Source organism: Amblyraja radiata, chromosome 26 (assembly GCF_010909765.2).
Source record: "Amblyraja radiata isolate CabotCenter1 chromosome 26, sAmbRad1.1.pri, whole genome shotgun sequence".
In the NCBI taxonomy this organism is placed as follows: domain Eukaryota; kingdom Metazoa; phylum Chordata; class Chondrichthyes; order Rajiformes; family Rajidae; genus Amblyraja; species Amblyraja radiata.
Window position 1 is genome coordinate 10,583,682 of NC_045981.1, and position 15,205 is coordinate 10,598,886.

Genomic DNA, 15,205 nt, shown 5'->3' on the forward strand with positions numbered 1-15,205 from the left:
TAGAAAGTGGTGGAGTAACTCAGCGGGTCGGCCAGCAGCTCTGGAGAACGCGGGTGGGTGATGTTTCGGGTCGGGACCCTTCTTCTTCGGTCCCAAAACATCACCAATCTATGTTCTCCAGAGATGCTGCCTGACCCGCTGAGCGACACCAGCACTTTGTGTCCGCTTCTATCCAATTGGGGTTGGATCACACACACACATACATATCTGTCATTGAGACTCCCAAAAGCTTCAGGCAACACAATGGGCCAACTGTCCCAATGACACTTTCCAGATTTATGTTTGTACGGTCGCGAGAAGTTAGATGTTTGGCTTAGTCCAGTAGATGTTAGAGAACCCGGTTGCTGCCTTACAGCACTTGCAGCACCCTGTTCAATCCCGACTACGGGTGCTGTCTGTACGGAGTTTGCATGTTCTCCCCGTGACCTACGTGGGTTTTCTCCGAGATCTTCAGTTTCCTCCCACACTCCAAAGACGTGCAGGTTTGTAGGTGAATTGGCTTGGGGTAAGTGTAAATTGTCCCCAGTGTGTGCGTGGGACGGTGTTAATGTGCGGGGACCGCTGGTCGGCATGGACTCAGTGGGCCGAAGGGCCTGTTTCCACGCTGTATCTCTAAACTAAACTAAATAACAGCACCAGCAGCTCACCACATGACGTTACATCTCTGCTGGTGTCATTTGCTTTTTTCAGTTCGATGATTTCATGGAAGCCACCACCAGTTTATTGTCACCAAGCTGCCGCCGTGCCCACAATTTACTCGGTCCATTATTCTACACGAGTGTCCTCTCTTCTCCGAGCCAAAATCTCCTCCGCTGCTCGAGTGACTCTTTGTTTTAGCCCTCGTGTATAAACGTCCACCCAAACAGTCTTGGTGGCAATGCTGTGCTACACGGGGGTCGGGGAGCATGGATCACAGGTGAGTTGGGCAGAGAACATGGATGGAGTGGAGGTGAGCGTGTTGGAGCCATGTAGCATTTCAGAGGCTGCACCTACATGCGGGTAATACAGAGATATAGAAACATAGAAAATAGGTGCAGGAGGAGTTGGCCATTCGGCCCTTCGAGCCTGCACCGCCATTCAATATGATCATGGCTGATCATCCAACTCAGATATGAATCACCTGCACTGTGGGTGGCGCAGCGGTAGAGTCGCTGCCTCACAGCGCCAGAGACCCGGGTTCGATCCTGACTACGGGTGCTGACTGGACGGAGTTTGCACGATCTCCCCATGACTTGCGTGGGGTTTCTCCGGGTGCTTCGGTTTACTCCCACACTCCAAAGACGTGCAGGTTTGCAAGTGAATTGGCTTTGGTTAAACATTGTAAATAGGATAGTGCTGATGGGCGCTGCTCGCCGTGGGCTCAGTGCACTGAAGGGCCAATTTCAGCGCTGGACCTCTAAAGTCGAAAGGGGATCAGTTTACCAAAGGAAGGTACACAAAAATGCTGGAGAAACTCAGCGGGTGCAGCAGCATCTATGGAGCGAAGGAAATAGGCAACGTTTCGGCCCGAAACCTTGCCTATTTCCTTCGCTCCATAGATGCTGCTGCACCCGCTGAGTTTCTCCAGCATTTTTGTGTACCTTCGATTTTCCATCATCTGCAGTTCCTTCATAAACAGTTTACTAAAGGAGATGACTTTGCAGCATGTATGTTCGGCACGCCCACTTTCAGGAAGGAATGGAAAGTTCCCAGAGAGGGTGCGGGAAAGGTTTTACTGGGATGGTTCAGGGCCATGCGGGATTTTCAGCTGCAAGTTCAAAACTGGAGAAGCCGAGATTTCTCCCCTTTGTTCAAATTTGTTTGAGAATCGTTAGCAGTGACGGGATCATGGCTGGTTTAACCAGGGTCGGTAGAGGGGAGTGGCTCCCAGTAGGGGCTTCTCTCCTGGGCCAGTGAGAACAGATTTAAAATTTAAGGTAAAGGATTCCTGTGGGTATTTCTAAAAATTGGCAGATTCTTGATTAATCATAATTGTAAACATAATTTTATTAGCCAAGTATGTTTTGCAACATACAAAGAATTTGGTTTGCCATACAGCCATACCAAAAATAGCAACAAGACACACATCTACATAAAAGTTAACATAAACATCCACCACATCGGATTCCCCACATTCCCCACTGTGATGGAAGGCAATAAAGTCTTATCTTCTTTCCTCCTTTTCTCCCACGGTCGGGGCAGTCGATCCATCCGCAGATGGGGTGGTCGATGCTCCCGCGTCAGAGCGGTCGAAGCCCCCCGCAGCCGGCGAACGAAGCCCCCGCGTCGGGGCCATCGAAGCTCCCGCGGCTTGGAGCTCCCGAAGTCGGTCTCTAACGAGGGTTATGGGGAGACTAGATAATAGACAATAGGTGCAGGAGTAGGCCATTCGGCCCTTTGAGCCAGCACTGCCATTCAATGTGATCGTGGCTGATCATCCCCAATCAGTACCCCGTTCCTAACTTCTCCCCATACCCCCTGACTCCGCTATCTTTAAGAGCCCTATCTAGCTCTCTCTTGAAAGTATCCAGAGAACCGGCCTCCACCGCCCTCTGAGGCAGAGTATTCCACAGACTCACCACTCTCTGTGAGAAAAAGTGTTTCCTCGTCTGCGTTCTAAATGGCTTACTCCTTATTCTTAAAATGTGGCAGCTGGTTCTGGACTCCCCCAACATCGGGAACATGTTTCCTGCCTCTAGCGTGTCCAAACACAGAGATGCACAGAGTCTCTTGCCCAGCGTAGGTGAATCGATGACCAGAGGACAATACAGTAGGTTTAAGGTGAAGTGGAAAAGATTTAATGAGAATCTGAGGGGTAACTTTTTCACACAAAAGGCTGGGACTATCCCAACGTTTAAGAAGCAGTTAGACCTGGCACATGGATAGGACAGGTTTGGAGGGATGTGGACCAAATGCTGGCAGGTGGGATTGGTGTTGCTGGGAAATGTTGGCCGGTATGGGCAAGTGGGGCCGAAGGGCCTGTTTCCACACTGTATCATTCTATAACCGCCAGCCTGTCAGATCAGGCAGAGACTGACTTTAGAGATACAGAGTGGAAACAGGCCCTTTGGCCCATCGAGTCTGTGCAGACGAGGACACCAACACTAGCAAACACTGTGCTGCACACTGCGGACTATTTACAATGTTACCAAAGACAATTAACCTGCAAAGTTCAAACTCAAACTCAAGTACAATAGGTGGAGCAAAGAGGAAAATACGGATTGCAGAACATAGTTCTCAGCATTGATGCTCACCAATGGGGTGGAGGTGAATCGGACAGTACGCTCGCTAGCTCATGGAAGGACCGTTCACAAGCCTGATAACAGAGGGGAATACGCTGTTCCTGAGACTGGTGGTGCACGCATTCATGCTTCAGTACTTTCTGCCTGATGGGAGTGGGGAGAAGAAGGAACGACCAGGATAAGACATGTCTTTGATCACAGACACAAAATGCTGGAGTAACTCAGCGAGACTGGCAGTATCTCTTTGTCTTTGATTGTGTCGGCTGCTTTTCCAGATGTAAATGGTGTCGAATGCTTGTGGCTGAAGTTACTTGCAGCTGAAATTGTGATTCCTACTGGTGTCTAGCTAGTTGTTTTACAATGGATCGGTTCCACTTTGTGTTTCCGCTGCATATAAATTGTCCTTTGTTACCCGCCACGGGTACCATGTAATCCCGTGCTACCTGCTCCATGGTCGGATAGTCAGCGTCTGAACCGTCCCCCCCACCTGGTTTGCCAGGTGAGGAGGGGGCTGTGGACCCCCAGCAGGACCGAAAGCAAGACTTGTCACAAGGTGGATGAGCTCCTAGCGAGGCAACGGCCATCCACACTTCACTGTCGTACACGGCATTGTAAGGCACCGTGCCCGTTGATGTTTTCAACCATGATGATGATATTGATGATGATATTGATGATGATATTGATGATATTGATGATGATATTGATGATGATGATGATGATATTGATGATGATGTTGATGCCGATGATGATGATTTTTTGCCTTTGAAAGCTCCCTTTGGATACGCCTCTTCTCTGCTTCATTCCCTGTGGACCTGGAGCACCCTTGGATTCCCAATCCCAATCAGATGTGGAGACTAAAATGGGTTCTCTTTCTGCCTGCAGGAGTTTGAGAACAACGCAGGGGAGGACGACCCGGGAGAGATCTCACCCCACACCACGTCCTCCTTGCAGAATGGACCTGAGGTTTACATTCTGCCCCTCACCGAGGTTTCCCTCCCTGTGTCCAGCCAGCCGTCCACCAGACCAGGTAAGCAGAGAGGCCTCACATCCGAGGAAGGATGTGCAGGCCCTGGAGAGGGCCCACAGGAGGTTTCCGAGAGTGATCTCAGGAATGATACGATACGATCGATAGCTCTGTAGCTTTTAGGTCTTAGAGGTACAGCGTGGAAACAGGCCCTTCGGCCCACCGAGTCCACGCCGACCAGCGATCACCCACGTACGCTGACACTATCCATCACGCGAAACAGTACAATACGATATGATAGAACTTTATTTATCCCAGGAGGGAAATTAATCTGCCAACAGTCATAAAACACAAGATACATGAAACATGAAATTAAAATGACGAGTAGAAAGGATTGAGGATGTCCAAATATTGGGGGTGGGGGGGGAGGGAGTCAGTGTACCCCACGACAGAAGGGGGAGGAGTTGTACAGTTTGATAGCCACGGGGAAAAAAGATCTCCTGTGGCGTTCTGTGCTGAAGGTGCTCCTCAGGTTGACCAGTGTGTCACGGAAGGGGTGAGTTGTATTGTTCAAGAATGAGTGGGTTAACATATGATGAGCGTTTGACGGCACTGGGCTTCTCCTCGCTGGCGTTTAGAAGGATGAGGGTGGGGGGGACCTCATTGAAACTTACCGAGTAGAGTGAAAGGCCTGGATAGAGTGGATGTGGAGAGGATGTTTCCACTAGTGGGAGAGTCTAGGACCAGAGGGCACAGCCTCAGAATTAAAGGACGTTCCTTTAGGAAGGAGATAGGGAGGAATTTAGGGAGGAATTAATCAGAGGGTGGTGAATCTGTGGATTTCATTGCCACAGAAGGCTGTAGAGGCCAAGTTAAAGGATATTTTTAAGGCAGAGATAGATAGATTCTTGATTAGTACGGGTGTCAGGGGTATAGGGAGAAGCCAGGAGAATGAGGTTAGGAGGAAGATTGAATGGCGGAGTTGGTTTGATGGGCCGAATGGCCTTATTCTGCTCCTACCACTTAAGACCTTATGAAATCGCATGTCAACTCAGCAGATTTCATGTCAATATACAAAACTAAAATACTGCAGGAGCTGGAATGTGAAAGAAAAACAATACAGAGCCAAGTCAGTGTTGCCTGCCTCAACTACCTCCCCTGGCAGCTCGTTCCAGATGTGTAGATGGCCCTGGGCTGGTGTCCTTTTCCACATCTGTACTGAACTATCAGCAACGTCCCTGGATTTGAAGTCCCGGAGAGAGTGGAGTCTGGCAAAAGCCCATTCGTGAAGCCACTTGATGTGGAACCGACTCGATATGTCCAGTTGCCAAGGAAACGTGGCCCCATCCTGTCTTTGCCTTTTGGGTTCTTCCAACATAGAAAGATAGAAAGATAGAAAAATAGGTGCAGGAGTAGGCCATTCAGCCCTTCGAGCCAGCACCGCCATTCAATATGAACATGGCTGAACATCTAAAATTAATACCCCGTTCCTGCTTTTTTTACCCATATCCCTTGATTCCATTAGCCCAAGGAGCTAAATCTAACTCTCTCTTGAAAACATCCAGTGAATTGGCCTCCATTGCCTTCTGTGGCAGAGAATTCCACAGATTCACAACTCTCTGGGTGAAAAAACATTTCCTCATCTCAGTGCTAAGTGGCCCATCCCTTATTCTTAAACTGTGTGACCCCTGGTTCTAACATCACTCTTAATCTCTCTTTGGTGATGAAAACAGCATCTTGACAAAACTTGGGAGATAGCTGTTCACTTAATGAACCTCAACCACCGCACTTTACAAGAAAGTAATTGTGAGGTTTTGTCTGAAGCGAGCTCTGGGAATAATCACGATAGAACCTAAGCCAACGCTGGTTTGCTAAGATGTTATCTAGGATATCTGTTCTAACTCCTCGTTCAGTAGCTGTCTCGCTGCAGTTCCTGTGCGTACCACTAAAACGAATTGTGTGCATGCCAGATACTGGCTAGAACGTTTGCTGTTGTAGCCAGTATCTGGCATGCACACAATTAGTTTTAGTTCGCCATGTTTAGTAGGCCATTCGGTCCCACTCGGCCATGCAGACCGAGGTGCTTACCTGAGCTAGTCTGCGTTCGGCTCATATCCCTCATAACATTTCCTGTCCATGTACATTCAAGACAGCGGTAGAGTCGCGGCCTCACTGCGCCAGAGGCCCGGGTTCCATCCTGACTACGGGTGCTTGTCTGTAGGGAGTTTGTACCTTCTCCCCGTGACCACGTGGGTTTTCTCTGGGCGCTCCAGCTTCCTCCCACACTTGCAGGCTTGTAGGTTAATTAGCTTCTGTAAATTGTCCCTCGTGTGTAGGGTAGTGTGTGAGGAGATCGCTGATCGGCGTGGACTCGATGGGTGCGAGGGCCTTGTTTCCAGGCTGTATCTCTAATACTAAAAATAAAACCTGTTCAAAGTGTTTTGAAACATAATTGCAACTACTCCAGCATTTAAGAACCTTTTAGATTGGCATGGACTCGGTGGGCCGAAGGGCCTGTTTCCATGTTCAATGGTTCAATGGTGCTTCATTGTCACACGTACAAAGTGCAAAGGCACAGTGAAATGATTTTCTTACAAACAGTCCATCCCCGATTAGCAATTGGACAGAGATAGTCCACAGAGATCGCATGCAAAAGGCGACCATGTTGTGACTCAGTTTCCCAACCCCAATCCACGCTCCAGTCGTTCTGTCGGGAGGAACTCCGAGTGCCCGATTCAGGAAAGCCCCAGGCTGCATCAGGGCCTCCAGCCATCGCCTTCCCTTGTTCGACGCGGATCTGTCAATCAACAATGGCGCAGCGGTAGAATTATTGCCGCACGGCGCCAGAGACCCGGGTTCGATCCTGATTACGGGTGCTGTCTGTGCGGAGTTTGTACGAACTTCTTCCCGTGACCGCACGGGTTTTCCCCGGGTTCTCCGGTTTCCTCCCACACTCCAAAGACGCACAAGGATTTGTAGGCTAATTGGCTTCAGTAAAATTTGTAAATTTGTCCCTAGTGTGTGTAGGATGGTGCTGGGGTGATTGCTGGTCGGCGTGGACTCTGTGGTCTCAAAGGGCCTGGTTCCCCGCTGTGTAAAGTCTCAAGGTCGAAATGCTCCATTTTCCAAGCCTGGTGATTTGTCTGGCTGCTTGTTCCATTGGAAGCTTTGGGCAGTGGGAAACGAACAGTCAGCATGTCAGGATGCTTTGTGAATATATCTTTATATTCACTTGAGGCTGTCTGATGTCGGTGGAATGCTGGAACTGTGCTGCGTTTCTGGAGCTACCAGCTGAGCTCCCTTCACGCAAGTCGCTGACAAAGGGCCCTTTGGTTTCGGCTCGACAGTGTGCCTGGAATTCACAGGGGAGGAGGATGCAAGGAGGAATGCCTCCGCTGACGTTGCATCTCTCTCCCTCGCCAGGAAACACCCCGCTTGCATTGGCTCAGTCGGCAGCAAACGCTCGGAGTTCCTTCCTTACAGCTCCACGCCATCCAAACATCGCTCTGCTGGGGGTTTACCCCCCCCCCCCCGAATTACGGTGACCCCAGCAACGCCCCTCTCCACCACCCTCCCCCCCCCCCCCCGCCCCTGCTCACGTACATCCTGCGCTGTGGAGCGGTATAGTGGAGGCGGCGTGCCCAGGGGAAAGGATCACCAATGGAGAGAAGGGCGACTCTGTGACTGCGGTGGTAACTTCAATGCTGGTCTCTTTACAGGGCACTTCCTCCACCCAGCGGACCTAGGCCGTCAGAGCCTCCTGTACCTGAAGGAAGTCGGTCACGGCTGGTTTGGAAAGGTCAGTAGATGTTGTTTTTATACCCAGTAGAGGGGGGCAGAACGGGAGGTCATGGTGGCGCAGCGGTCGAGTTGCTGCCTTACGGCGCTTGCAGGGAAGGAACAAACTGAGGAGCCAGTGTCCTTTGTAACTTTGTCGATACCACAGTGTGGCCGCTACTTGTATACATTGGGTATGCAAGCAAAGAATCTCACTGTGCCTAGTCACATGTGACCATAAAATATTTGATTCCATTCCATTAGAAACAAGGAACCGCAGGTACTGATCGATACACAATAGGACACAAAGTGCTGGAGTAACTCAGCAGGTCAGGCAGCATCTCTGGAGAACATGGGTTCAGCTCGAGATCCTTCTTCAGTCAAACCCAACCCGAAACATCACCTTAAACATAGCGCTAGTCCCTGCCTTAACTACCTCCTCCGGCAGCTCGTTCCATACACCCACCACCTTTTGGGTGAAAAGGTTACCCCTCAGGTTCCTATTAAATCTTTCCCCTCTCACCTCCCCCCATTTCATTTCTTGTCTCTACTTGGTAGTGCTGGATGCAAAATGCTGGAGTACCTCAGTGGGTCAGGCAGCAACTCTGAAGAAAAGGAATAGGTGACTTGTCGGGTCAGAACCCCTCTTCAGACCCAGGTTCTAACCCAAAATGTCACCTATTCCTTTTTCTCTGGAGATGCTGCCTGACCCGCTGAGTTCCTCCAGCACTTTGAGTCCTTTTGTTTTTATACCTTGTAGAAACAAGAAATTGCAGCTGTTGGTTGATACACAAAAGGACACAAAGTGCTGGAGTTAAAGGGGCTGTCCCACTTGGGCTACCTAATTGGCGAGTTTAAAAGAGTTTTAAAAAATGACATGTTAAAGACCTCAGATAAACACAATAAGATAATATTACTGAAATTTAAACTTAATCGAATTTTATCGGCAAGGGTAATAAGACTATTCCAAATGACAAAACAGGAACATTTTGAGTTTGGTGACAAACCACATAAGCTTTTAGCTCGCCAATTGAAAAAACAAGAAAAGGAAAATACTATAACCAAAATTAAATCAGAGGAAGGAGAATTACTAATACTACCTAAAGATATTAATAATAGATTTGCCCAATTTTATCAAAACTTATATACATCTAAAATTAAAAGAGAAGATAGTAAAATAAAAAAATTTCTAGATAATTGTAATCTTCCAATACTGGACCTTTTGGAACAAGAGGAATTAGGAGCTCAAATTACAATCAAAGAAATAGGTGAAACAATAAAATCGCTGAAAAATGGTAAGACACCGGGACCAGATGGTTTTAATAATGAATTTTATAAAAAATTTCAGGAGATAACAACCCCTTATTTATTTAATTTATACTCCCATGCTTTTAAAGAAAACAAACTACCTGAAACACTAACAGAATCAACTATTACACTTATTCCAAAAAAAGATAAACATTTAGAAGATCCGGGCTCGTACAGATCTATATCACTTTTAAATACAGATCAGAAAATTTTAGCAAAGATTTTATCAAGAAGATTAAGCAAATATATTAGTAAATTGATAAACCCTGATCAAACGGGGTTTATACCTAAAAGATACTCATTTAATAATCTGAGACGTCTGTTTAATATAATGTACTCGCATAAAGTAGAGGAAGAAGATATATCAATTATTTCTTTGGATGCAGAGAAAGCATTTGATCAGGTAGAGTGGCAATACTTATATAAAGTACTACAAAAATTTAATATGGGAGAGAATTTTATAAGATGGGTAAAATTATTATATGATAAACCGATGGCAAGAATTTTAACTAATAACATGTTATCTCAAAAATTTCAACTATCAAGGGGTAATAGGCAGGGATGTGCACTATCACCCCTGCTATTTGCCCTTATGATAGAACCCCTGGCTGAAAGTATAAGAATTCATCCGAATATTCAGGGCTATAATACCAGAGACTCAAAGAATAAAATCTCATTATATGCAGACGATATACTTTTATATATTACAAAGTCACAAACGAGCATACCAAATTTATTAAACTTAATAGAGGAATTTGGGTCTTTTTCTGGATATAGAATAAACTGGAATAAAAGTGAAATCATGACATTAAAACCTCAAGAACCTACACACTTACTGAAGTTCCCCTTTAAAATTGCAACAGAAAAATTTAAATATTTGGGTATTCAGATTACTAGAAAATATAAAGCATTATTCAATGCTAATTTCATGCCTTTATTAAATAAACTTAATACGTCGATTAAATTTTGGAAAACACTTCCCTTATCATTATTAGGTAGAATAAATGCAATAAAAATGATCTTCCTACCACAATTACTATACCTATTTCAATCTATACCGGTATATATACCAAAATACTTTTTTAAAAAATTAGACTCTAATATTACTAATTATATTTGGGACTATAGATCACATAGAATCACAAAAAAACACTTATGTAAACCAAAAGAGGTCGGGGGACTTTCACTTCCGAATTTTATGTATTATTACTGGGCAGTGCATATTAAGAATATGATTTATTGGTTGGATAGTGCTACCCAACAGACAGAATGGATAAAAATGGAGAAGGAGGATTGCCATCCTAGTAATATAGGAACGATCCTCTTCTCCCCAAAAAAACTGAATAACACAATATATAAGAAGAACCCAATTATATATGGTACAATAAGAATTTGGAAACAAATAAAATTATCTTTAAAATTAAGAAATCTATCACTGTTAATGCCAATAGCGAATAACCCTTTATTTAAACCATCTCTTATTGATAAGACATATAACCAATGGGAAAGTCTCGGAATTAGAAGGATCGGGGATATGTATGAAATGGGAAACTTACTATCATTCCAACAATTACAATTAAAATTTAAATTGAAAAACAACCAATATTTTAAATATCTTCAGATTTGCGATTTCGTGAAAAAATATATACAAGGATATCAAAAAGTAACTCCTGACTTATTGGAAGAGGCAATGAATATTGAAGCTGACTCACAAAAATTAATATCATATTTATATAATAGTATTCTAAATATAGACCTACCATCGACAGAGGTACTTAGAGAAGAGTGGGAACGGGAACTAATGATAAAAATTACGAAGGTTAAATGGGAAAAATACCTGATATATATTCACAAATGTTCAATTAATGTAAGACATAATTTAATTCAATTTAAAATTGTACATAGATTATATTACTCAAAAACAAGATTGAACAAATTTTATCCAAATATATCCGCCACCTGTGATAAATGTCTAGCCCAAAAGGCAACTATAACACACTCCTTAGTCTCCTGCATAAAACTTTATAGATTTTGGAATGATATTTTTGAAATATTTACAAAATTATTCAAGACAAGAATGGAACCTAATACTGAAATGATTATATTTGGCGTAATGGAAGATGGGAATAAATTGAACACATCTCAAAATCTATTCCTTAACTATGGTTTAATAATAGCAAAAAAATTAATTCTTAAATTTTGGAAAGGTACATCAATACCAACGCTTAAAATGTGGATTGCAAGCATGTTGGACACCGCTCATCTTGAGGAAATGCGATTCCTCCTAATGGATAAATCAGACCAATTCATAACGAGTTGGTCTCCATTCGTCGTTTTTTTGGAATCATATGGTGCAACACAACTGTAAAAAATAACTGTTTCAGGACTGGACGAGGGTTGGTCAAGACTATAAATAATGATCTCCTCTTTTTTTTTTTTTTTTTTTTTTTTTTTTCTTTTTTTTTTTCTTTTCTTCTCTCTATTCTCTCTCTCAACTTTTTTCATTTACTCGTTTTCTTTTTTCACACACTATATATTTAAAAAGAAAAAATATAAAAAAAAAAAAAAAGACCTCAGGTACACAAAAATGCTGGAGAAACTCAGCGGGTGCAGCAGCATCTACGCTCCATAGATGCTGCTGCACCCGCTGAGTTTCTCCAGCATTTTTGTGTACCTTCGATTTTTCAGCATCTGCAGTTCCTTCTTAAACATACATGTTGAAGACCTCCTTCGACTATGTTGAAGGCCAGCTTAAACTAGCTAACTTTGGGAAAATTGGACACCGAATAGTGGAGAGTGAAGTCGACCTCATTCGATCACCTTCGACCTCCCTTCGACTATGATGAAGACTATCTATGACTACCTTCGACTACCCTCGATTACCTACGACTAACATGCTGACCTACTACGACTAAACCTACGAGTAAAAAAAGTATCGATTTTTTCCATGGCGACCTTTCTTTACTCGCGGGCATTTTTTAACATTGAAAAAACGCCGCGACCTGGCTGAGGCCTCGAGTACGCGGAGATCACTCTCGAGCATGAAGGAGAGTTACGAAGACCTCCTACGACTTCGTGTCGACCATGCTGCGAGTATGAGTCGAGGGCAAACTTGCGGATTAGGTCGCCCAAGTGGGACAGGCCCTTAACTCAGCAGGTCAGGCAGCATCTCTGGAGACCCGACCCAAAATATCACCTTGCCATGTTCTCCAGAGATGCTGCCTGACCCGCTGAGTTGCTCCAGCACTTTGTGTCCCTTTATGTTTTTATGCTTGCTGCTGTATAATGTCTTAGTTTAGTTTATTGTTACATGTACCAAGGCACAGTGAAAGGCTTTTGTTTGCGTGCGATCCTTGACTGGTCTATACACAAATACAATTAAGCTGTCCGCAGTGCACAGATCAAGGATAAAGGGCAGAGTATTTAGTGCAAAGATTTAACATTGAAGTGTGTGGGAAGGAGCTGCAGATGCTGGTATAAACCGAAGATAGACACAAAATGCCTATGGGTAATGGGGCTGGCCCACTATACGAGCTAATTGAAGAGTTCTCCCGAGTTTCCCCTGATTCGAACTCGGAGAATTACGGTAATGGCCGCTCGTAGGTACCCGGGGCTCTCGTGGACATTTTTCAACATGTTGAAAAATCTTCACAAGCTTACCGCGTTTCCCGAGTACCTGCCATTAGCGTTACGAGCCGCTAAGAGACGTCCTGAGCTCCGAAGTACCCGCTACGTACATTCTACGTGCTTACTACGAGTTTGATTTTTTTTTTAAACTCGGGAGAGCTCTTGAATTACCGCGGGACAGGCCCTTAACTCAACGGGACAGGCAGCATCTCTGAAGAGAAGGAATGCGTGATGTTTCGGGTCGAGACTCTTCTTCAGGCAATGAAGTCTTCCATTTGTACCCAGCGCTGAAGTTGATTTCACCAGTCCAACACGTGCAGTAAGACGCACAGATGTGGTGAGCGTGCGTTAATCTATGCCGAGGGTAATTTACTTCAATTTAGCTAGAAGTCCAAATTTCTAATGAAAGGCTGACCTTTGAATTAGCCATCGCAGAAGGCAGCAGATGCTGTCCACATTCTGCCAGCTTGTCAATATAACATTTAGGTACAATGCCGAACATCTGCTCAAGTGATTTACTCTGCATGGCAACATTTATATTTCATGTTTGCATCGCCTGCCAAGGGCCAGAAAGAAAACGTACCGAAAAGTGAATGGCTTGGATAGAGTGGATGTGGAGAGGATGTTTCCACTAGTGGGAGAGTCTAGGACCAGAGGCCACAGCTCCAGAATTAAAGGACATTCCTCTAGTGAGGAGATGAGGAGGAATTTCTTTAGTCAGAGGGTGGTGAATCTGTGGAATCCTTTGCCACAGAAGGCTGTGGAGGCCAAGTCAAGGTATATTTTTAAGGCAGAGATGGATAGATTCTTGATTAGTACAGGTGTCAGTGGTAATGGGGAGAGGGCAGGAGAATGGGGTTCGGAGGGAGAGATAGATCAGCCATGATTGAACGGCGGAGTTGGCTTGATGGGCCGAATGGCCTAATTCTGCTCCTATCATCTATGATGTTATGAAATCGCATGTCAACTCTTCCTCTGTATGCAGTCAATGTACAAAACTAAAATACTGCAGATGCTGGAAATCTGAAAGGAAAAAAAACAAAGAGTGTGATATGATACGATGCGATAGAACTTTATTTATCCCAGGAGAGAAATTAATCTGCAAACAGTCATAAAACACAAAATACACCAAACATGAAATTAAAGTGACGAGTGAAAAGGATTGGGGATGTGCGAAGATTGGGGGGGGGGGGGGGGGGGGGGGGGGAGGGAGGAGTCAGTCGAAGGGCCTGTTTCCGCGCTGTATCTCATTATAAAAAGGTCCTTGATGCCAATTCTGCACTTTTTTCATTGATTGGTTGATTGATTGAAAGATACAGCATGGAAGCAGGTCCTTCGGCCCGCCGAGTCCACACTGATCGCCTGTTCACACCAGTTCTATGTTATCCCACTTTCTCATCCACTTCCGACACACCAGGTCCATGTAACCTATAAACCCGCGGGTCCTTCAGATGTGGGAGGAAACCGGAGCACCCGGAGGAAACTCTTTAGATTCTGGAGTAGTTCCTGAGGATTGGCGGGTAGCAAACGTAACCCCACTTTTTAAGAAGGGAGGGAGAGAGAAAACGGGGAATTACAGACCAGTTAGTCTAACATCGGTAGTGGGGAAACTACTAGAGTCAGTTATTAAAGATGGGATAGCAGCACATTTGGAAAGTGGTGAAATCATTGGACAAAGTCAGCATGGATTTACAAAAGGTAAATCATGTCTGACGAATCTTATAGAATTTTTCGAGGATGTAACTAGTAGCGTGGATAGGGGAGAACCAGTGGATGTGGTGTATCTGGACTTCCAGAAGGCTTTCGACAAGGTCCCACATAAGAGATTAGTATACAAACTTAAAGCACACGGCATTGGGGGTTCAGTATTGATGTGGATAGAGAACTGGCTGGCAAACAGGAAGCAAAGAGTAGGAGTAAACGGGTCTTTTTCACAATGGCAGGCAGTGACTAGTGGGGTACCGCAAGGCTCAATGCTGGGACCCCAGCTATTTACAATATATATTAATGATCTGGATGAGGGAATTGAAGGCAATATCTCCAAGTTTGCGGATGACACTAAGCTGGGGGGGAATGTGTTAGCTGTGAGGAGGATGCTAGGAGACTGCAAGGTGACTTGGATAGGCTGGGTGAGTGGGCAAATGTTTGGCAGATGCAGTATAATGTGGATAAATGTGAGGTTATCCATTTTGGTGGCAAAAACAGGAAAGCAGACTATTATCTAAATGGTGGCCGACTAGGAAAAGGGGAGATGCAGCGAGACCTGGGTGTCATGGTACACCAGTCATTGAAAGTAGGCATGCAGGTG

At 45.0% G+C, this 15,205-nt stretch overlaps 1 protein-coding gene across 5 annotated transcripts in view; it reads left to right on the forward strand.

Annotated features, from left to right (window-relative positions):
• The window catches only part of aatk (apoptosis associated tyrosine kinase), a 172,271-nt gene that overhangs the window by 121,763 nt on the left and 35,303 nt on the right, over window positions 1-15,205 (forward strand). For all 5 annotated transcript variants that reach the window (XM_033044227.1, XM_033044228.1, XM_033044230.1 and 2 more), the window contains 2 exons: window positions 4,104-4,248; window positions 7,905-7,984. In XM_033044227.1, coding sequence (XP_032900118.1) covers window positions 4,104-4,248; window positions 7,905-7,984 — 225 coding nt within the window. The remainder of the gene's footprint in view (window positions 1-4,103; window positions 4,249-7,904; window positions 7,985-15,205) is intronic.